Source organism: Mus musculus, chromosome 13, assembly GCF_000001635.26.
Source record: "Mus musculus strain C57BL/6J chromosome 13, GRCm38.p6 C57BL/6J".
NCBI lineage: Eukaryota > Metazoa > Chordata > Mammalia > Rodentia > Muridae > Mus > Mus musculus.
The window spans coordinates 76700164-76724121 of record NC_000079.6 but is presented as its reverse complement, the minus strand read 5'-3'; the positions used below and the strand labels follow the sequence as shown (position 1 = coordinate 76724121).

Sequence of the window (23958 nt, the reverse complement as noted above, 5' to 3'; positions counted from 1 at the left end):
AAATATTCAGTTCACTAATCAATATATTCCCTGAAAAAATACTAATATTTGCCTACAATGTAACATGCCTGAAATTGATTACTAAAATTAAAAAAGGGTATAAATCGACTTATTTACAACAAGAGGTTCTGATCTGGAGCATGGGTCAGGGAATTTGAGATGAAGAGACACAATGAGCATGGATGAGTGATATGCAGGATACTCACAGAAACCAAGAACAGGCTAGAATTTTGTTTGTATCTGTTCTTTATTATTACCTCTGTATCCTAAGGGGACTCTGAGCACACGAGCAAGTGGGAGCAAGAAGAGCTTTTACGGTGCCCAGGGATCTGGGAGACTTACCACATCCCTGTGTTCACCTTCCTTAGGCGTAAGGATGACTGACAGCAAAATGATTCCAAGGTCATGGTCAGGATAATGGGGGTCTTTCAGAGTTAGGGTAACATCTGTGGACCTGTGTTATAAAATATTTAGATTAGGAATAGTCATTGAGAACCTAAGTCCAAAATTATATTAATCAATAATTCATTAAGAAAATTTTACTCTTCTGATTTCTTTTTTTTTTTTCCATTTTTTATTAGGTATTTCGCTCATTTACATTTGCAATGCTATACCAAAAGTCCCCCATAGCCACCCACCCCCTCTCCCCTACCCACCCACTCCCCTTTTATGGCCCTGGCGTTCCCCTGTACTGGGGCATATAAAGTTTGCGTGTCCAATGGGCCTCTCTTTCCAGTGATGGCCGACTAGGCCATCTTTTGATGCATATGCAGCTAGAGTCAAGAGCTCTGGGGTACTGGTTAGTTCATAATGTTGTTCCACCTATAGGGTTGCAGATCCCTTTAGCTTCTTTGGTACTTTCTCTAGCTCCTTCATTGGGGGCCATGTGATCCATCCAATAGCCGACTGTGAGCATCCACTTCTATGTTTGCTAGGCCCAGGCATACTCTGACAAGAGACAGCTATATCAGGGTCCTTTCAGCATAATCTTGCTAGTGTATGCAATGGTGTCAGCATTTGGAAGCTGATTATGGGATGGATCCCCGGATATGGTAGTGTCTACATGGTCCATCCTTTTATCTCAACTCCAAACTTTGTCTCTGTAACTCCTTCCAAGGGTGTTTTGCTCCCACTTCTAAGGAGGGGCATAGTGTTCACACTTCAGTCTTCATTTTTCTTGAGTTTCATGTGTTTAGGAAATTGTATCTTATATCTTGGGTATCTTAGGTTTTGGGCTAATATCCACTTATCAGTGAGTACATATTGTGTGAGTTCCTTTGTGCATGTGTTACCTCACTCAGGATGATGCCCTCCAGGTCCATCCATTTGGCCAGGAATTTCATAAATTCATTCTTTTTAATAGCTGAGTAGTACTCCATTGTGTAGATGTACCACATCTTCTGTATCCATTCCTCTGTTGAGGGGCATCTGGGTTCCTTCCAGCTTCTGGCTATTATAAATAAGGCTGCTATGAACATAGTGGAGCATGTGTCCTTCTTACCAGTTGGGGCATCTTCTGGATATATGCCCAGGAGAGGTATTGCTGGATCCTCCGGTAGTACTATATCCAGTTTTCTGAGGAACCGCCAGACTGATCTCCAGAGTGGTTGTACAAGCCTGCAATCCCACCAACAATGGAGGAGTGTTCCTCTTTCTCCACATCCACGCCAGCATCTGCTGTCACCTGAATTTTTGATCTTAGCCATTCTGACTGGTGTGAGGTGGAATCTCAGGGTTGTTTTGATTTGCATTTCCCTGATGATTAAGGATGTTGAGCATTTTTTCAGGTGCTTCTCTGCCATTCGGTATTCCTCAGGTGAGAATTCTTTGTTCAGTTCTGAGCCCCATTTTTTAATGGGGTTATTTGATTTTCTGAAGTCCACCTTCTTGAGTTCTTTATATATGTTGGATATTAGTCCCCTATCTGATTTAGGATAGGTAAAGATCCTTTCCCAATCTGTTGGTGGTCTTTTTGTCCTATTGACGGTGTCTTTTGCCTTGCAGAAACTTTGGAGTTTCATTAGGTCCATTTGGTTGGGAGACTATTAATAACTGCTTCTATTTCTTTAGGGGATATGGGACTGTTTAGAAGGTCAACTTGATCCTGATTCAACTCTTTCTTATTGTTCTGTTTCATTAAGTGCCGAGGAAACTTAACTCTTTATCTCTCTATTATTTACTTTATTAAAATCTGTACTTGATTAGCACTAGAAAATTTAACTCTTGCTTACTTTATAAATCTCTGTGCTTGATTAGCACTATAAACTTAAGTCTTACTTTAATTTTCTGTGCTTATTAAGGGCTAGAAAACTTAACTCTTACTTTAATTCTGTCTTAACTCTAAGTTACTCTGATGCCAGAAGCTGCAGGTCTCTGGGTAGTTAACACCTGTTGCTTATGCAGGGGATTAAGTCCTGGATAAGCTGTTGAGGCTTCTTTTTCTCTTGCCTGGAACCCTCAATGGCCAGGAGAGCAGGAGGCTTAGAGCAATGAAAACTTGTTGAATCAGGAGGAGAAAGTCACAGGAGCAAGAGGAAAAAACTTTTGCACAGGCAAATATGCATAAACACACAACCATTCATGTACACACACTCATAAATCTTCATACAGTCCTGTTGTGCCTAGTTACTTATATCATGCTTATATACTTACACACACACACATCCATATTTATATGTGGAACAAGCAAAAGCCTCCGCGAGCAGGTTTCATTGAGCAAGCACCAGCACAGAAAGAACTCACTCACTCTGGATTACAAATAAGCTTCAACCTTTAATGCGTAAAGCAAAAGCGTCTTACCTTTCATTGATAAATGAATTAAGAAACTTGTCTCATTACAATAAAAGCCTGCCTGCTGACTGCTGCTCTCCCTGTAGCTCCTTCTCCATCTCTTTTTCTCTTCCTGCCTACTTAATTCTGCTCTAATCCTTTTCTCTCTTCATCTGCTCAGCATCTCTGTAAAGCTTCTGTTTTACTTCTGCTCTTTCTCCTTCTGCCCTCTATCTTCTGCTTTAGTTTCTAACTCCCTTTCAGCATTCTGTGCTCTGCTTACTTAAAAGTCATCATTCCTAGATTTGTGCTTTTCCAGGACACATGTCACATGGCATTCCAAATATCAAAAGTTCACCACAAGATTAAGCATAAGTTCAAATCATAAATTGAATAAGAACTTTGCCACAGAGATGTTTACATGTGTTTCCATTAAGACTAGTTATCTAGAGAGCCGCTGAGGCAGCACCCTTGGCGGGCCGCAGACAGCCGGCCACCATCCGGACCAGAGGACAGGTGTCCGCCTGGCTTGGGAGGCGGCCTCAGCCTCAGCAGCAGCGGTCGCCATCTTGATTCCGGGACTCCCTGGAACTTAGGAATTTAGTCTGCACAGGTGAGAGTCTGCACCACAGAAGCTGACAGCTTCTGGGAACTGCCAAAGCAACACAGCTTCTGAGAGAGGCCCTGTTTTGGGCCTTCTTCTTCGGCCAGGAGGAGGTCCAAAAACAAGATATCTGCGCACCTTCCCTGTAAGAGAGCTTGCCAGCAGAGTGCTCTGAGCACTGAAACGCAGAGGAGAGAATCTGTCTCCCAGGTCTGCTGATAGACGGTAACAGAATCACCAGAAGAACAATCTCTAAACAGAGTCAACTATAACTACTAACTCCAGAGATTACCAGATGGCGAAAGGTAAACATAGCAATCTTACTAACAGGAACCAAGACCACTCACCATCATCAGAACCCAGCACTCCCACTTCGTCCAGTCCAGGACACCCCAACACACCTGAAAACCTAGACCTAGATTTAAAAGCATATCTCATGATGATGGTAGAGGACAACAAGAAGGACTTTAATAAATCACTTAAAGAAATACAGGAGAACACTGCTAAAGAGTTACAAGTCCTTAGAGAAAAACAGGAAAACACAATCAAACAGGTAGAAGTCCTTACAGAAAAAGAGGAAAAAACATAAAAACAGGTGATGGAAATGAACAAAACCATACTAGACCTAAAAAGGGAAGTAGACACAATAAAGAAAACTCAAAGTGAGGCAACACTGGAGATAGAAACCCTAGGAAAGAAATTTGGAACCATAGATTTGAGCATCAGCAACAGAATACAAGAGATGGAAGAGAGAATCTCAGGTGCAGAAGATTCCATAGAGAACATCGGCACAACAATCAAAGAAAATGGAAAATGCAAAAAGATCCTAACTCAAAATATCCAGGAAATCCAGGACACAATGAGAAGACCAAACCTACGGATAATAGGAGTGGATGAGAATGAAGACTTTCAACTCAAAGGACCAGCAAACATCTTCAACAAAATTATAGAAGAAAACTTCCCAAATCTAAAGAAAGAGATGCCTATGAACATACAAGAAGCCTACAGAACTCCAAATAGGCTGGACCAGAAAAGAAATTCCTCCCGACACATAATAATCAGAACAACAAATGCACTAAATAAAGATAGAATACTAAAAGCAGTAAGGGAAAAAGGTCAAGTAACATATAAAGGCAAGCCTATCAGAATTACACCAGATTTTTCACCAGAGACTATGAAAGCCAGACGAGCCTGGACAGATGTTATACAGACACTAAGAGAACACAAATTCCACCCCAGGCTACTATACCCAGCCAAACTCTCAATTACCATAGATGGAGAAACCAAAGTATTCCACGACAAAACCAAATTCACACATTATCTCTCCACGAATCCAGCCCTTCAAAGGATAATAACAGAAAAAAACCAATACAAGAACGGGAACAATGCCCTAGAAAAAACAAGAAGGTAATCCCTCAACAAACCTAAAAGAAGACAGCCACAAGAACAGAATGCCAACTTTAACAACAAAAATAACAGGAAGCAACAATTACTTTTCCTTAATGTCTCTTAACATCAATGGTCTCAACTCCCCAATAAAAAGACATAGACTAACAAACTGGCTACACAAACAAGACCCAACATTTTGCTGCTTACAGGAAACACATCTCAGAGAAAAAGATAGACACTACCTCAGAATGAAAGGCTGGAAAACAATTTTCCAAGCAAATGGTATGAAGAAACAAGCTGGAGTAGCCATCCTAATATCTGGTAAGATTGACTTTGAACCTAAAGTCATCAAAAAAGACAAGGAGGGGCACTTCGTTCTCATCAAAGGTAAAATCCTCCAAAAGGAACTCTCAATTCTGAATATCTATGCTCCAAATACAAGGGCAGCCACATTCATTAAAGAAACTTTAGTAAAGCTCAAAGCACACATTGCACCTCACACAGTAATAGTGGGAGACTTCAACACACCACTTTCACCAATGGACAGATCATGGAAACAGAAACTAAACAGGGACACACTGAAACTAACAGAAGTGATGAAACAAATGGATCTGACAGATATCTACAGAACATTTTATCCTAAAACAAAAGGATATACCTTCTTCTCAGCACCTCATGGTACCTTCTCCAAAATTGACCACATAATAGGTCACAAAACAGGCCTCAACAGATTCAAAAATATTGAAATTGTCCCATGTATCCTATCAGATCACCATGCACTAAGGCTGATCTTCAATAACAAAAAAAATAATAGAAAGCCAACACTCAGGTGGAAACTGAACAACACTCTTCTCAATGATACCTTGGTCAAGGAAGGAATAAAGAAAGAAATTAAAGACTTTTTAGAGTTTAATGAAAATGAAGCCACAATGTACCCAAACCTTTGGGACACAATGAAAGCATTTCTAAGAGGGAAACTCATAGCTCTGAGTGCCTCCAAGAAGAAACGGGAGAGAGCACATACTAGCAGCTTGACAACACATCTAAAAGCTCTAGAAAAAAAAGAAGCAAATTCACCCAAGAGGAGTAGATGGCAGGAAATAATCAAACTCAGGGGTGAAATCAACCAAGTAGAAACAAGAAGAACTATTCAAAGAATTAACCAAACGAGGAGTTGGTTCTTTGAGAAAATCAACAAGATAGATAAACCATTAGCTAGACTCACTAGAGGGCACAGGGACAAAATCCTAATTAACAAAATCAGAACTGAAAAGGGAGACATAACAACAGATCCTGAAGAAATCCAAAACACCATCAGATCCTTCTACAAAAGGCTATACTCAACAAAACTGGAAAACCTGGACGAAATGGACAAATTTCTGGACAGATACCAGGTACCAAAGTTGAATCAGGATCAAGTTGACCTTCTAAACAGTCCCATATCCCCGAAAGAAATAGAAGCAGTTATAAATAGTCTCCCAGCCAAAAAAAGCCCAGGACCAGACGGGTTTAGTGCAGAGTTCTATCAGACCTTCAAAGAAGATCTAATTCCAGTTCTGCACAAACGTTTTACAAGATAGAAGTAGAAGGTACTCTACCCAACTCATTTTATGAAGCCACTATTACTCTGATACCTAAACCACAGAAAGATCCAACAAAGATAGAGAACTTCAGACCAATTTCTCTTATGAATATCGATGCAAAAATCCTCAATAAAATTCTCGCTAACCGAATCCAAGAACACATTAAAGCAATCATCCATCCTGACCAAGTAGGTTTTATTCCAGGGATGCAGGGATGGTTTAATATACGAAAATCCATCAATGTAATCCATTATATAAACAAACTCAAAGACAAAAACCACATGATCATCTCATTAGATGCAGAAAAAGCATTTGACAAGATCCAACACCCATTCATGGTAAAAGTTCTGGAAAGATCGGGAATTCAAGGCCCATACCTAAACATGATAAAAGCAATCTACAGCAAACCAGTAGCCAACATCAAAGTAAATGGAGAGAAGCTGGAAGCAATCCCACTAAAATCAGGGACTAGACAAGGCTGCCCACTTTCTCCCTACCTTTTCAACATAGTACTTGAAGTATTAGCCAGAGCAATTCGACAACAAAAGGAGATCAAGGGGATACAAATTGGAAAAGAGGAAGTCAAATTATCACTTTTTGCAGATGATATGATAGTATATATAAGTGACCCCAAAAATTCCACCAGAGAACTCCTAAACCTGATAAACAGCTTCGGTGAAGTAGCTGGATATAAAATAAACTCAAACTAGTCAATGGCCTTTCTCTATACAAAGAAAAACAGGCTGAGAAAGAAATTAGGGAAACAACACCCTTCTCAATAGTCACAAATAATATAAAATATCTTGGCGTGACTCTAACTAAGGAAGTGAAAGATCTGTATGATAAAAACTTCAAGTCTCTGAAGAAAGAAATTAAAGAAGATCTCAGAAGATGGAAGGATCTCCCATGCTCATGGATTGGCAGGATCAACATTGTAAAAATGGCTATCTTGCCAAAAGCAATCTACAGATTCAATGCAATCCCCATCAAAATTCCAACTCAATTCTTCAACGAATTGGAAGGAGCAATTTGCAAATTCATCTGGAATAACAAAAAACCTAGGATAGCAAAAAGTCTTCTCAAGGATAAAAGAACCTCTGGTGGAATCACCATGCCTGACCTAAAGCTTTACTACAGAGCAATTGTGATAAAAACTGCATGGTACTGGTATAGAGACAGACAAGTAGACCAATGGAATAGAATTGAAGACCCAGAAATGAACCCACACACCTATGGTCACTTGATCTTAGACAAGGGAGCTAAAACCATCCAGTGGAAGAAAGACAGCATTTTCAACAATTGGTGCTGGCACAACTGGTTGTTATCATGTAGAAGAATGCGAATCGATCCATACTTATCTCCTTGTACTAAGGTCAAATCTAAGTGGATCAAGGAACTTCACTTAAAACCAGAGACACTAAAACTTATAGAGGAGAAAGTGGGGAAAAGCCTTGAAGATATGGGCACAGGGGAAAAATTCCTGAACAGAACAGCAATGGCTTGTGCTGTAAGATCGAGAATTGACAAATGGGACCTAATGAAACTCCAAAGTTTCTGCAAGGCAAAAGACTCTGTCAATAAGACAAAAAGACCACCAACAGATTGGGAAAGGATCTTTACCTATCCTAAATCAGATAGGGGACTAATATCCAACATATATAAAGAACTCAAGAAGGTGGACTTCAGAAAATCAAATAACCCCATTAAAAAATGGGGCTCAGAACTGAACAAAGAATTCTCACCTGAGGAATACCGAATGGCAGAGAAGCACCTGAAAAAATGCTCAACATCCTTAATCATCAGGGAAATGCAAATCAAAACAACCCTGAGATTCCACCTCACACCAGTCAGAATGGCTAAGATCAAAAATTCAGGTGACAGCAGATGCTGGCGTGGATGTGGAGAAAGAGGAACACTCCTCCATTGTTGGTGGGATTGCAGGCTTGTACAACCACTCTGGAAATCAGTCTGGCCATTCCTCAGAAAATTGGACATAGTACTACCGGAGGATCCAGCAATACCTCTCCTGGGCATATATCCAGAAGATGCCCCAACTGGTAAGAAGGACACATGTTTCACTATGTTCATAGCTGGAAAGAACCCAGATGTCCCTCAACAGAGGAATGGATACAGAAAATGTGGTACATCTACACAATGGAGTACTACTCAGCTATTAAAAAGAATGAATTTATAAAATTCCTAGCCAAATGGATGGACCTGGAGGGCATCATCCTGAGTGAGGTAACACATTCACAAAGGAACTCACACAACATGTACTCACTGATAAGTGGATATTAGCCCAAAACCTAGGATACCCAAGATATAAGATACAATTTCCTAAACACATGAAAGTCAAGAAAAATGAAGACTGAAGTGTGGACACTATGCCCCTCCTTAGAAGTGGGAACAAAACACCCTTGGAAGGAGTTACAGAGACAAAGTTTGGAGCTGAGATGAAAGGATGGACCATGTAGAGACTGTCATATCCAGGGATCCACCCCATAATCAGCATCCAAACGCTGACACCATTGCATACACTAGCAAGATTTTATCGAAAGGACCTAGATGTAGCTGTCTCTTGTGAGACTATGCCAGGGCCTAGCAAACACAGAAGTGGATGCTCACAGTCAGCTAATGGATGGATCACAGGGCTCCCAATGGAGGAGCTAGAGAAAGTAGCCAAGGAGCTAAAGGGATCTGCAACCCTATAGGTGGAACAACATTATGAACTAACCAGTACCCCGGAGCTCTTGACTCTAGCTGCATATGTATCAAAAGATGGCCTAGTCGGCCATCACTAGAAAGAGAGGCCCATTGGACACGCAAAATTTATATGCCCCAGTATAGGGGAATGCCAGGGCCAAAAAGGGGGAGTGGGTAGGTAGGGGAGTGGGGGTGGGTGGGTATGGGGGACTTTTGGTATAGCATTGGAAATGTAAATGAGCTAAATACCTAATAAAAATTAAAAAAAAAAGACTAGTTTTCTAGCTAGACATTCATTATCTGTCACTAGATCAACAGGTTCATTGAGAGTCTAAAACTGTAAGTATTTTGTTTAGTCTCTGCCCTACAGTTACCAGGTAACAGCCCTGTGTACCTGACTCACTAAAAATGGGGGTGCTTGCCCTCTCCTCTCTCTCTTGCCCTCTTGCCTTCTTGCTCTCTCCTCTCGACCCTTCCTCTTCTCTCCTCGTTCCCTTGTCCTTTCTCTCTCCGTGCTCATTCATGGTCAGCCTATACTTCTCTACTTTCTCTCTCTCTCTCTCTCTCTCTCTCTCTCTCTCTCTCTCTCTCTCTCTCTCTCTCTCTCTCTCTCTCTCTCTCTCTCTCTCTCTCTCTCTGTCTCTACTACCCTCTCAACTCCACTCGCCATGCCCTGAATAAACTCTATTCTATACTGTGGTTGGTCCCTCAGGGGGAAAGGATGCCTCAGCCTGGGCCCTCGGAGAAACCCCTTCCCCCACACTTTGCCACACCTCCACCAAACATATTCCTTCAGATAAGCATTCTGGAGGAAGAGAGGATGAGGAATTTAGTATTATACACAATCACTTTTAAGAAATAAACAAAACAAACTTTTAATGTAATGCATATGTAACATCTTGCTTACCTGTTTTAATTAATATTGAATAGACAGGGTTTATTATGAATCACCACAAACCAGTTTTTGTAGACCATGGAGCACCAAACAAAGGAATTATGGGATGCTAGGCAACAAAACATCTTTTATTGTTTTCTCATTCTTTCACTTGTTTCTTGCACTAACAAAGAGAGTACTCAAAACATATTAAATATCTCATAATGTACTGGTTTCTTGTAAAAACCAAAGATCAAAATGAAGGGGATTTCTGTGTCCAAAGAATATCAGTTTTACTACAATTTAATTCTGGTACTGTGTAGAGACATTTGGATTAAGTGAAAATTTTTCAGTCCTTTCTTGTTTCAGTTTTCTTGTTTGTATGCATGTATGAGTGCTTGCATGTGTATGTGTGTGTGTGTGTATGTGTGTGTGTGTGTATGTGTGTATACATAGTCTTGAAATTCACCTTAGAAGAATCTGTGAATGAGGGTGCAGATTAGAAGTCTATATGTGTCTGAAGTGCTCCACCAAACGCATTTTCACACACTCCAGATTTGTTCCTTTGGCCTTGCCTCCAAGGGTTCATTCATTGCAGTTCTACAGCAAACCATCTCTGGAAAATCACCTGTTGGTCTTAGATGGCTTTTGACAACTAGCCTCATTTTATATATATATGCAACATATAATAATTAAGAAAAATAGCTGATATACAAAATAATGTGAACACCATGATAGCAGGCAACTTATCACATATTTTAATACATTAATGCGTAATATATAAAAATGTGAACTACTTTCTAATGTCAGACATTTAATTGAGCCATACACAATCTGTCCTTAAATTGTATTCAGCTTTAATTTAGCTATTAGTAATCATTACAATTTGGTAGCAACAAATTTTCTTTTTACTTATTTATGCATATATGTGCATATAGGTGTGTTGTGTGCATGTGTGTCAGCAAGATGATTGTGGAATACAATTGTGAGTATCGTAGAGGCTATTGGATGATGTTAGGTATCTTCCTCAATCATGTTCCAATGTAATTTTTGAGCTAAGGTTTCTCACTGGACTCCCAATGAGGTCTCTCACCAGTTTGTCTAAGCTGGCTGGCCAATGAGCACCAGGAATCCATCCACCTGTTTCTAGTTCTCCGGTATTGGGATTATAGTTGTGCATCATTGTCTCTAACTTGTTTTATAGATTCTAGAGATCAAAATTCAGGACTTTGTGCTTGTATAACAAGCACTTTACTGCCTGAGCCATAATAGCCTGACATCAATTTGTCTTTCTGAATGAATATGTATTTGGCATCATATTGTATCGATGCAGTATATACATATTTGGAGTTGCAATTTATTTGTGTTCCTTTAAGGAATTCCTTTGATATTACAGAATAGTTTAATCTTGACATATAAATAAATAAGAATAAGAATTAGGAATTCCTATAAGGAATGCATATAAAATTGATTTTAAAAATGTTAGGGACTGGAGAGATGGCTTAGTGGTTAAGAGCAATGACCGTTCTTCCAGAGATCCAAGTTCAATTTCCAGCAACCACATGGTGGCTCACAACCATCTGTAATGGGATCTGATGCCCTTTTCTGGTGTGTCTGAACACAGAGACAGTGTACTCACAAACATAAATTAAAAAACAAATAATTCTTTTATAAAGTTAACACTTTATGCTGGAGTGATTACAATTTCAGATCTTAAGATAAACTACCAGACAACAGCAATTAAAAGGAATATGGCAGTGCTCCCAAACAGATATGTAGACTAATCGAACAAAATTGAAGACATAAACATGAACACACATAACTTCAGTCACTTAAATTTGACAAAGACAGAAAAGGCATACATTTGATAAAAGGAAACATCTTCCAAAAATAATGCTGAGAAAATAGGATGGTGAGATGGATGACACCCAGCTGGCAAGGACATGGTATCAGTAGGAATCTGTACTGACTGGTGTTTCCAACTTCACACCAGCCAGCTCTATAGTGATGCATAACAATAGTATGATTGTTGAGACTTACCTGTTTAACTCCAACTGAGTGAGATCAAGAAAGGCTGAGCCCATAAAGTCATCTTGCAGTCCAAAATCATAGTCAAATACCTAAGGGGTCGAAGAGACAAAGCATTTCAAAAAAATTTTGGAAAACACTTAAAAGAAACATACTGATTTTAAAAACTGGTTATCTCTTCTACCTAAACAACTGAAATATATATTTTAATTTGTGATCATTTATTATCTAGGGTTTTTTTTAGAATAGATAATCATTTTGGTTTAGACACATTCTTTCTAATCCTTACAAACATATGTTCAGATTGTTCATTTAATGTAACAAATGCTTTAACTGCTGTTAACTTGACGAATTATTTTTTATTGGATATTTTCTTTACTTACATTTAAAATGTGATCCCCTTTCCTCGTTTTTTCCCTGGAAGTCCCCTATCACATCCTTCCCTCCCCCTGCTTCTATGAGAGTGTTCCCCCATCCACCTGCACACTCCCACTTTCCCAGCCTCTAATTCCCCTACACTGGGGCATCGAGCCTTCACAAGACCAAGGCCCTCTCCTCCCATTGATGCCCAACAAGGCCATCCTCTGCTACATATGCTGCTACATATGAACCATAGATCCCTCCATGTGTACTCTTTAGTTGGTGGTTTAGTCTCTGTGAGCTCTGGGGGGTCTGGATGGTTGATATTGTTCTTCCTATGGGTTGCAAACCCCTTCAGCTCCTTCAGTCCTTTCTCTAACCCCTTCATTGGGGACCTTGGGCTCAGTCCAATGGTTGGCTGGAATTATCTGCCTCTGTATTTGTCAGGCTCTGGTAGAGCCTCTCAGGAGACAGCTGTATCAGGATCCTGTCAGCAAACACTTTTGGTATATACAATAGTATCTGCATTTGGTGACTATATATGGGAGGGATACCCAGGTGTAGCAGTCTCTGAGTAGGCTTTCTTTTAGTCTCTGCTCCACACTTTGTCTCTGTATTTTCTCCTGTGAACATTTTGTTACCCCTTCTAAGAAGGACCAAAGCACCCACACTTTGATCTTCCTTCTTCTTGAGCTTCATGTGGTCTGTGAATTGTATCTTGGGTATTCTGAGCTTTTCAGCTAATATCCAATTATCAGTGAGTGCAAACCATGTGTGTTCTTTTGTATTTTGGTTACCTCACTCAGGATATTTTCTAGTTCTATCCATTTGCCTGCAAATTTCATGAATTAATTGTATTTAATAGCTGAGTAGTACTCCATTGTGTAAATGTACCACAGTTTCAATATCCATTCCTCTGTTGAAGGGCATCTGGGTTTTTTCTAGCTTTTGGCTATTGTAAATAAGACTGCTATGAACATAGTGGAGTATGTGCCTTGTTATATGTTGGAGAATCTTTTGGGTATATGCCCAGGAGTGGTATAGCTGGGGCCTCAGGTAATACTATGTCCAATATTCTAAGGAACTGATAGACTGCTTTCCAGTGTGCCAGACTGATTTCCAGAGTGGTTGTAACAGTTTGCAATCCCACCAATAATGGAAGAGTGTTCCTCTTTGTCTTCATCCTTGCCAGCATCTGCTGTCACCTGAGTTTTTGATCTTAGCCATTCTGACTGGTGTGAGGTTGAATCTCAGGGTTGTTTTGATTTGCATTTCCCTGATGACTAAGGATGTTAAACATTTCTTTAGGTGCTTCACAGCCATTCAGATTTCCTCCGTTGAGAATTCTGTGTTTAGCTCTGTACCTTATTTTTAATACGGTTATTTGATTCTCTAGAACCTAACTTCTTGAGTTCTTTGTATATATTGGATATAAGCCCTCTATTGATTGGTAAAGATCTTTTCCCAATTTGTTGGTTGCTGGTTTGTCCTATTGACAGTGTCCTTTGCCTTACAGAAGTTTTGCGATTTTATGAGGTCCCATTTGTCAATTCTTGATCATAGAGCATAAGCCATTGGTGTTCTGTTCAGGAAAATTTCCCCTGTGCCCATAAGTTCATGTCTCTTCCACACTTGTTCCTCTATTAGTTTCAGTGTATCTGGTTTTATGTGGAGGTCTGTGATCCACTTGGACTTGAGCATTAATTGTACAAGGAGATAAGATTGGATTGATTTGCATTCTTCTACAGGTTGACCACCAGTTGAAGCAGCATCATTTGTTAAAAATGCTGTGTTTTTTTCCACTGGTTGGTTTAGCTCCTTTGCCAGAAATCAAGTGACCATAGGTGTATGGATTCATTTCTGGGTATTCAATTCTATTCCACTGATATATCTGCCTGTCTCTGTACCAAATAGCCATACAGTTTTTTTTTTCACTATTGCTCTGTAATACAGCTTGAAGACAGGGATGATAATTTTCATAGAAGTTCTTTTATTGCTGAGAATAGTTTTTTTTTTCTATCCTGGGTTTTTTGGTATTCCAAATGAATTTGCAAATTGATCTTTCTAACATTATAAAAAATTTCTAACATTAGGAAAAAATTGAGTTGGAATTTTGATGGAGATTGTGTTGAATCTGTAAATTGCTTTTAGCAAGATGGTCATTTTTACTATATTAATCCTGTAGATCTATGAGCGTGGAAGATCTTTTCATCTTCTGAGATTTTTTTGGATTTCTTTCTTTAGAGACTTGAAGTTCTTCTCATACAGATATTTCACTTGCTTGGTTAGAGTCAAACTAAGATATTTTATATTATTTGTGACAATTGTGAAGGGTGTCATTTCCCTAATTTCTTTTTTCATTCTGTTTATCCTTTGAGTAGAGGAAGGCTACTGATTTCTTTGAGTTAATTTTATATCCAGCCTCTTTGCTGAAGTTGTTTATAAGGTTTATGAGTTCTCAGGTGGAATTTTTGGGGTCATTTATGTATGCTATCATATCATCTGAAAATATTGATATTTTTACTTCTTCCTTTCCAATTAGTATCATTTTGTCCTTCTTTTGTTGTCTAACTGCTCTAGCTAGAATTTCAAGAACTATATTGAATAGATAGGGAGAAAGTGGGAGGCCTTGTTCATTCTCTGATTTTAGTGGGATTGCTTCAAATTACTCTCCATATAGTTTGATGTTGGCTACTGGTTTGCTGCGTATTGCTTTTTACTATATTTAGGTATGGGCCTTGAATTCCTGATATTTCCAAGACTTTTAACATGAAGGGATGTTGAATTTTGTCAAATGTTTTTTTTAATATCTAATGAAATGATCATGTGTTTTCTTTTTTTCCTTTAGATTTGTTCATGTAGTGGGCTGCGTTGATGGATTTCTGGATAGTGAACCATCCCTGCATCCCTGGTATTAAGCCTACTTGATTGCGTTGAATGATCATTTTGATGTGTTCTTGGATTCAGTTAGTAAGAATTTTTTTGCATCGATATTCATAAGGGAAATTGGTCTGAAGTTCTCTTTCTTTGTTGTGTCTTTGTGTGGTTTAGGTATCAGAGTAATTGTGGCTTCCATAGAATGAATTGGATAGTGTTCCTTATGTTACTGTTTTGTGGAATAGTTTGAAAAGTATTGGTATAAGGTCTTTGAAGTTCTGATAGAATTCTGTCCTAAACCCATAAGATCCTGGGCTTTTTTTTTTTTTTTTGGTTTGGAAACTCTTAATGACTGCTTCTATTTCTTTAGGGGTTATAGGACTATTTAGATGGTTTATCTGATCCTGATTTGACTTTAGCACCTGTTAGCTATCTAGAAAATTGTCCATTTCACCAAGATTTTCCAATTTGGTTGAGTAGGCTTTTATAGTAGGATCTGATGATTGTTTAAATATCCTTGGTTTCTGTTTTTATGTCTCTCTTCATTTTTGATTTTAATTTTGATACTGTCTCTGTGCCCTCTGGCTAGTTTTGCTAAGGTTTTATCTATCTTGTTGATTTTCTCAAAGAACCAGCTCATGGTTTTGTTGATCTCTGCATAGTTCTTTTTGTTTCTTTTTGGTTGATTTTAGCCTTGAGTTTGATTATTTCCTGCCACCTACTTCTCTTGGGTGAATTTGCTTTCTTTTCTTCTAGAGCTTTCAGGTGTGCTGTTAAGCTGCTAGTGTATGCTCTCTCCAGTTTCTTTTTGGAGACACTCAGAGCTGCGTTTTCCTCTTAGTACTGCTTTCATTGTGCCCCATAAGGTGCGGTATGTGGTGCCTTCATTTTCATAAAATTCTAAAAGTCTTTAATTTCTTTACTTCTTCCTTGACCCAGTTATCATTGAGTAGCGCATTGTTCAGCTTCTATATGTATGTGGGCTTTCTGTTCTGTTTGTTGCTATTGAAGACCAGCCTTAGTCTCTGGTGATCTAATAGAAGACATGGAATTATTTCAATCTTCTTGTATCTTTTGAGGCCTGTTTTGTTATGGTCAGTTTTGGAAAAGGTACCATGAGGTGCTGAAATGAAGGCATATTCTTTTGTTTTAGGATAAAATATACTGTAGATATCTGTTAAATTGATTTGGTCCATAACTTCTGTTAGTTCCACTGTGTCTCTGTTTAGTTTCTTTTTCCATGATCTGTCCATTGATGAGAGTGGGCTGCTGAAGTCTCCCACTATTATATGTGTGCTTTGAACTTTAGTAAAGTTTCTTTTATGAATGTAAGTGGTGCCTTGTGTTTGAAGCATAGATGTTCATAATTGAGAGTTCATCTTCATATATGTTTCTTTGGTAAGTATGAAGTGTTCTTCCTTATCCTTTTTGATAACTTTTGGTTGAATGTCAGTTTCATTTGATGTTAAAACGGCTACTCCAGCTTGTTACTTGGGACCATTTGCTTAGAAATTTTTTTTCTAAGCGTTTTACTCTGAGGTAGTATCTGTCTTTGTCACAGAGGTACATTTCTTGCATGCAGCAAAATGCTGGATCCTGTTTACCTATCCTGTCCGTTAGTCTATATCTTTTTATTGGGGAATTGAGTCCATTGATGCTAAGAGAAATTAAGGAAAAGTGATTGTTGTTTCCTGTTATCTTTTTATGTTATTTTTGTTTGTGTAGCTATCTTCTTTTGGGTTTGTTGAAAGAAGATTACTTTCTTGCTTTTTCTAGGGTGTATTTTCTCTCCTTGTGTTGGAGATTTCCATCTGTTATCCTTTGTAGGGCTGGTTTTGTGGAAAAATATTGTATAAATTTGGTTTTATCATGGAATATCTTGTTTTCTCTGTCTATGGTAATTGAGAGCTTTTCTGGGTATTTGTGTTCTCTTAGGGCTGTATGATACCTGCACAGGATCTTCTGGCTTTTATAGCCTCTGGTGTGAAGTCTGGTGTAATTTTGATAGGTCTGCCTTTATATGTTACTTGACCTTTTCCCTTCCTGCTTTTAATTTTCTTTCTTTGTGTTGTGCATTTGGTGTTTTCACTATTATGTGACAAAGGGTCCAGTCTATTTGGAGTTCTGCAGGCTTCTCGTATGTTCATGGGCATCTCTTTCTTTAGGTTAGGGAAGTTTTCTTCTATAATTTTGTTGAAGATTTTTACTGTTTCTTTAAGTTAGGAATCTTCACTGTCTTCCATAGCTATTATCCTTAGGTTTGCTTTTCTCATTGTGTCCTTGATTTCTTGGATGTTTTTGGGTAGGAGTTTTTTGCATTTTGTATTTTAACTGTTGTGTCAATGTTTTTCATAGTATCTTCTGCACCTGAGATTTTTCTCTTCTATCTCTTGTATTCTGTTTGTGATGCTTGCATCTATGACTCCTGATCTCTTTTATAGGTTTTCTATCTCTAGGGTTGTCTCCCATTGTGATTTCTTTATTGTTTCTATTTCCATTTTTAGATCCTGGATTTTTTTTCAATTCCTTCACCTGTTTATTTGTGTTTTCCTGTTATTCTTTAAGGGATTTTTGTGTTTTCCCTTGAAGAGTTTCTACTTGTTTACCTGTGTTTGCCTGTATTTTTTAGAGGGAGTTATTTATGTCTTTTTTAAATTCCTCTATCATCATCATGAGAAGTGATTTTAGATCCAAATATTGCTTTTCCCATGTGATGGGGTATCCAGGACTTGCTATGGTGGGAGAACTGGATTCTGATGGTGCCATGTAACCTTGGTTTATTTTGTCTATGTTTTTACACTTGCCTCTCACAATATGGTTATCTCTAGTGTTACCTGCCCTTGCTGTCTATGACTAGAGCCTGTCCCTCCTGTGATCCTGATTACGTCAGAACTCCTCAGAGTCCAGCTGTCTCTGAGATCCTGTGATCCTGGGTGTGTCAGAGATCCTGGGAGTCCAGCTGCCTCTGGAATCCTGAAATCCTCTTGTGTCAAGCTCCTGAGATCCTGTGATCCTGGGTGTGTTAGAGCTCCTGGGAGTCGAGCTTCTTCTGGGTGTTGTGGGACTGGGTGTGGAGCTAGCACCCAAGGTCTGCTTAGGGCACTGGCTCAGACTGGAAGGCTATTATCTAGTTATGTTTTATGAAAAATCTATTTTCTGGTTCTGTCTATTTGGAATTCTGTATGCTTCTTTTTCAATACGCATTTCTTTCACTAGATTCAGAGATTTTTTTTCTATGATTTTGTTAAACATACTTTCTATGTCTTTGACTTGTGTTTCTTCTTTTGCCTCCTCTATACCTATTTTTCATAAACTTGCTCTGTTCATAATGTTCAAATTTTCTTGGATGATTTGTACCTTAACTTCTTTTTCTTTTTTCTTTCCCTTTTTATTCTTCTCTTATACAATATATCCTGACTTCAGTTTTCCCTCCCTCCACTCCTCATGTACCCTCTTCCCAGGTTCTCCCATCACCCCAGGATCTACTGGTCCTCTATTTTCCTTCAGAGAAGAGCAGGCCTCTCAAGGACATCAAACAAACACAGCATAACAAGATTCAATAAGGCCAAGCACAAACCCTCATATGAAGACTGGGCAAGGCAACCTAAAAGGAGGAAAGGTTCCTAAGAGCAGGGAAAAGACTCAGAGACACGCCTACTTCTGGAGTTAGGAGTTCAAAAACACATCTAGCTAACAGCCATAACATATATGTTGAGGAGTTCAAAACACATCTAGCTAACAGCCATAACATATATGTTGCATGCAGGCTCTGTGGCTGTTGCTTCTAACTCTGTGGTCCTCTTTGAACCTTATTTAGTTGATTTTGTGGGCCATGCTCTCTTGGTGTCTTTGACCCCTCCAGCTCCTACAATTCTTCCCCCTTCTCTTCGTCAGGGTTCTCAGATCCCTGAGGGAAGAGACCTAATAGGTATCTCCAATTTGGACTCTCTCTGTTCCTTATGCTTAGCTGTGGGTCCCTGCATCTTCTCTGCATAAACTGCCAGAGGAAGCCTCTCTTATGACAACTGGGTTAGGCACTTGTCAATGATCATAGCAGAGTATTATTAGAAATAATTTTATTGATTAAGTTTTCTGTCCTACATCTCTAGGATATCCAACCTCCTGTTCCTATTCATCCAGACACTGACTGGTATGGGCTCTTTCTCATAGTATGAACCTCAAATTAGACCAGCCATCAGTTGACCACTCTCACAAGGTCTGTGCCCCCAGTTACCCCAGCACATCTTGCAAGAAGTATAGATTGTAGGCCAAAGGTTTTGTGGCTGAATTGGTATCCCAGTTCTACCACTCAAAGTCTGGCCTGGTTACAGTAGATAGCCAGTTCAGGCTCCATATCCTCCATCAATTGGCATCCTTGCTAGGTGTCACTCTTATAGAATCCTGAGAGTTTATAATGCACCAGGTTTCCAGATAGCCTGCCCCAAATGCCCTCAAATTCCAACTGTCTCTCCCTATACTCCCTCCTTGCATCCTCCCCTCCGACCTAATCCCTCCTAATCCTGTTCCCATCTGTCCCAGTCTGACAGAAAAATCTATTCTGTTTCCCCCTCCCCATGTGTGCTCCTTAGAGCCCTCCTTGTTACTTGGCCTTTCTGGGTCTGTGGATTGTAGCATGATTATCATTTATCAGTTAATATTCACTTATAAGTGAGTACATACCATGCTTGTCATTTTGTGCTTGGTTACCTCACTCAGGATGATTGTTTTCTAGCTCCATTCATTTGCCTGCAAATTTCATGTCATTTTAAAAATAGTTGAGTAATAAATACTCCATTGTGCAAATGTATGACATTTTGTTTATCTATTCTTCTAAAGAAGGACATCTATCTAGGTTATTTCCACTTTGTGGCTATTAAAAACAAAGCCACTATGAACACAGTTGAACAACTATTCTTGTGGTAGGATGGAGTGTCCTTTGGTATATGCCCAAGAGTATTATAGCTGGGTCTTGATGCAGATTGATTCCCACTTTTCTGAGGAACTACCATATTAATTCCCATAGTGGCTGTACATGTTTGCACTCCCACCAGCAATTGAGGAGTATTTTCCTTGCTCCACATTCTTATCAGCATGAGCCATCACTTGTGTTATGATTTTAGCCAAAGTAGTTTTGATTTGCATTTCCCTGATTGCCAAAGATGTTGAACATTTCTTTATGTGTTTCTCAGACATTTGAGATTCATCTGTTGAGAATTCTGTTTAAACCAGTATACCATTTTAAAATTGGATTGTCTGTGGATATCTAGTTTATTGAGCTCATTGTATATTTTTGATCCTTGCTTTCTATTGCAATTGGGGTTAGTGGAAATCTTTTCCCATTCTCTGGGCCATTTTAACCTACTGACAATGTCCTTTGGCTTACAGAAGCTTGTTAGTTTCATGAAGTCTTTTATTAATTGTTGAACTTAATGCATACACTATATAGGTGTCCTGTTCAGGAAGTTGTCTTCTGTACCAATGTATTTGAGACTATTCCCTACTTTTTCTTCTATCAAGTTTTGTGTATTTGGTTTTATGTTGAGGTCTTTTATCTACTCGGACTTGAGTTTTGTGCAAGATGATAGATATGGGCCTATTTCAACTGTCCTACATGTAGACTTTGACCAGCACCAATTTGTTGAAGATACTTCCTTTTTCCCCCATTGTGTATTTCTGGCCTTTAAAAAAAAATACAGAGTCAGGTGTTCATAGATGTGTCAAGGTCTTTGATTAAAATGTGTTGATCAACCTGTCTGTTTTATGCCAATAGCATGTAGTTTTTATTACTATTGTTCTGTAGTACAGTTTAAAACCAGAGATGGTGATACCTCTAGAGGTTCCATTATTGTTTCGGATTGTTTTAGATATCCTTGTTATTTTCATATTGTTTTTTAATATTGTTCTTTTGTGGTCTGTAAATAATTGTGTTGGAATTTTGATGGGGATCAAATTTAATCTGTACTATGCTTTTGGTATGATGACCATTTTAACTATGCTTATCCTACTGATTCACCAGCATGGGAGATCGTTCCATCTTCTGATATCTTTTTCAACTTTTTTCTTCAGTAACTTAAAGTTGTTGTCATACAGGTCTTTATGACAATTTTTAAGGATGTTGTTTCCCTGATTTTCTTCTCAGTACATTTGCCATTTGTATGTAGAGGTCTACTGATTTTTCTTTAAGTTAATCTTGTAGCCAGCTACTCTGCTTTATCAGCTATAAATGTTCCTTGCTAGAATTTTTGGAGTCACTTATTATACCATCATATCATCTGCTAATAGTAATATTTTGGCTGTGAGGCCAAATCTTGTAAGTTCAGACTCCATTTTAGAGAACCTGACCTAAGTTTGAACTCAGGTAAACTAACAGGCTGGTACCTAGCATTAGTTTTCAAGTTCCTCCACCCCACCTCTCCACCACAACAAACAAAACCTGAGGCTAGCTCCAGTCTCTAGGCTAATCCCCAACAAGACCAGCATCTCCAGGTTATCCCCCCAACAAACCTGCACCTCCAGGTTACAAGCCTACTCCCTGCCTAATGACCACCAATGCAGAGGGAAACAGAAATTAAGTTTATGATATGACTCCCAGCACTAGCCAATTATGTTAAAGGCCAAAGTAGCTTTCCAATTAGATGCTTCCACATGTACTCCCTGCTTGCCACTTTCTATAAAGTAGACATTCGAGGCTCCACCACCACCAAAACTGTCCTGTGTGTGGGGGAGTGGGGTGAGCTAACTTGAATAAAGACCCTGCTGTGAGTTTATCAGATCAGTTCCTGTCTGGCTTTTCTGGGGGTCACTAACATCTCCCTGGTACTACAGGCTTCTTCCTTTCCAATTTGTATGCCCTTGATTTCAGTTGTCTTATTGTTCTAGCTAGAATTTCAAGTACTATATTGAATAGGTATGGGAAAAAATAGACAGCCTTTTTTGTCTTGTTTCTGGTTTTGTGGAATTGCTTTGTATTTCTCTCCATTTAATCTCCCCACACACATAAACCACACACCACTACCACCACCACCACAGGGCAATCTTAACTTGAGGTCCTTTTTAATTAAAATGTTTACAGTGAACAGATCAGCCTGTGGGGAAAGCACCTTTCCAAATGTTATCTGACCCATGACCTACAGATTGAAGTAGAATTTCATGCACTCATTTATTCCAAATCTCTTTTAGTATTAGTGGTGAAGAGGTGTTGAATGGAAGTAGGGACTGTGATCAAAAGAAGGCAAGAATAAAGCTCTATGTGGAGTGTCTCAATTTCAACCAGTTGAAGTGTTCCATAGGTTTTAGTCACCCAGTTGTAATTAGTCAAAAAAAAAAAACTCAAATACTACAGTTTTGCCACCACAGTAGATGGTAACAAAGAACTCTTGGCCAAAATTTGAGCCTGGCATGCACTAGGTATCAACATCACAGATACCACAGTCTATGTAAATTCAGAAAAGCCTGTCATGTTACTCAATAGGAGACACATGTTTTATTTATGTTTCTTCTCCTGTGTGCTGCTAAACCAAGAGTCTAAGAGTTTCTTGCTATAGTGCAGTTTTCAGGCATAAATTTGGACTGCAAGTACCAGTACTAGGTACATGATGGAGATAGCAGAAAATCCAAACCGAAAGTGGTAGACCTTGTCATGGTGGTAGACTCATGGTACCACAGAGAACTTGCTTCCATAAATCAGGGAAGCAATGGAGAAGAACCCATTATGCTGTAGGCATAATGTTTTTGTGTACTGTGTAAAGGTTATCCTTATATTATTCCAATGCTGATTTCTCTGTCCCCATATCTTGTAGCTAACCAGAAACGGCATTGTAATACTTATTCTAAGAATCTCCTGTCTCAAGTATGTGTAAACATGGCTCCCATTTATTCTCTGAATTGTTAATAAAAGCTGATAACCCCAATAGCTGGGCAGAAGAGGGAATAGGGCTGGGCTCCAGCCAGTCAGGGTAATAGGAGAGAGAGAGAGAGAGCAATAAGAGGGGATCCAGGCATGAGGAGGGTCGAGATGAGACATCATGGAAAAGCACCTGGAGCCCAGAGAGCCAGACCAATACAAAAATGCAAATATTTTTAGGGATTTTGGCTGATAAATAGGCAGATTAGCTCAAAGAATTAGAATAGATAATTAACTTCCCAGTTATTGAGCTATAAAGCTTATCAAATAAATCTTATAGTCTCTGACTCATCCATTTGGAAGCTGCCCAGGTTGGGGGCGGGGGGAACTTTTACAAATACATTCACAGCATGCTGATCATGGAGAACATTGGGTAGCTAATGTTGTTTTGAGGGAAGGAGTAAAAACCCAAGAAAGAAGGCACAATGCTCAATGGGTACAGATATTCCCAGTGATAGGGCATGGCCATCAGATCATAGAAATCAAGAGCAGATATGTGGCCAGATGTGCCTAGATCAGCTTCTTGATTTCATACTTGAGCATCATACTCATACCTCATCTGGTAGTATATGGCAACATGGACTTCGTGCTGAAAGTCACTGCCCGCTGCAGAATCAAACCTCAGGATGCTCATACTGACCCTCTGGCACACCCACCCAGCCAAGCCCCCAGTGAACCCCTTTCCTACCTCCCCTGCATGGTTTCTACCATCCAGAATAGAAACTATCCTGTAGAGAGCTCTTGGTGCCTCTTCAAGGATAATGGCAAGAATCTGACATTGGGATAGGACAAGGAACTAGGCTCAATATTTTAATCATCTTGATTAAGTCCCTGAATGGCATGTGACCTTTCTTTATGCCTTGTTTGT

General features: G+C 39.1%; 1 protein-coding gene and 1 pseudogene across 14 annotated transcripts in view; one reads left to right on the top strand and one right to left on the bottom strand.

Annotated features, from left to right (window-relative positions):
• Window positions 1-23958, bottom strand: part of Mctp1 (multiple C2 domains, transmembrane 1) — a 650923-nt gene that overhangs the window by 309163 nt on the left and 317802 nt on the right. For all 14 annotated transcript variants that reach the window (XM_006517462.4, XM_006517466.4, XM_006517464.4 and 11 more), the window contains exons 4-5: window positions 11963-12042; window positions 343-454 (exon numbers count right to left, since the gene is read on the bottom strand). In XM_006517462.4, coding sequence (XP_006517525.3) covers window positions 343-454; window positions 11963-12042 — 192 coding nt within the window. The remainder of the gene's footprint in view (window positions 1-342; window positions 455-11962; window positions 12043-23958) is intronic.
• Gm18563 (predicted gene, 18563) lies at window positions 22112-23794 on the top strand (annotated as a pseudogene).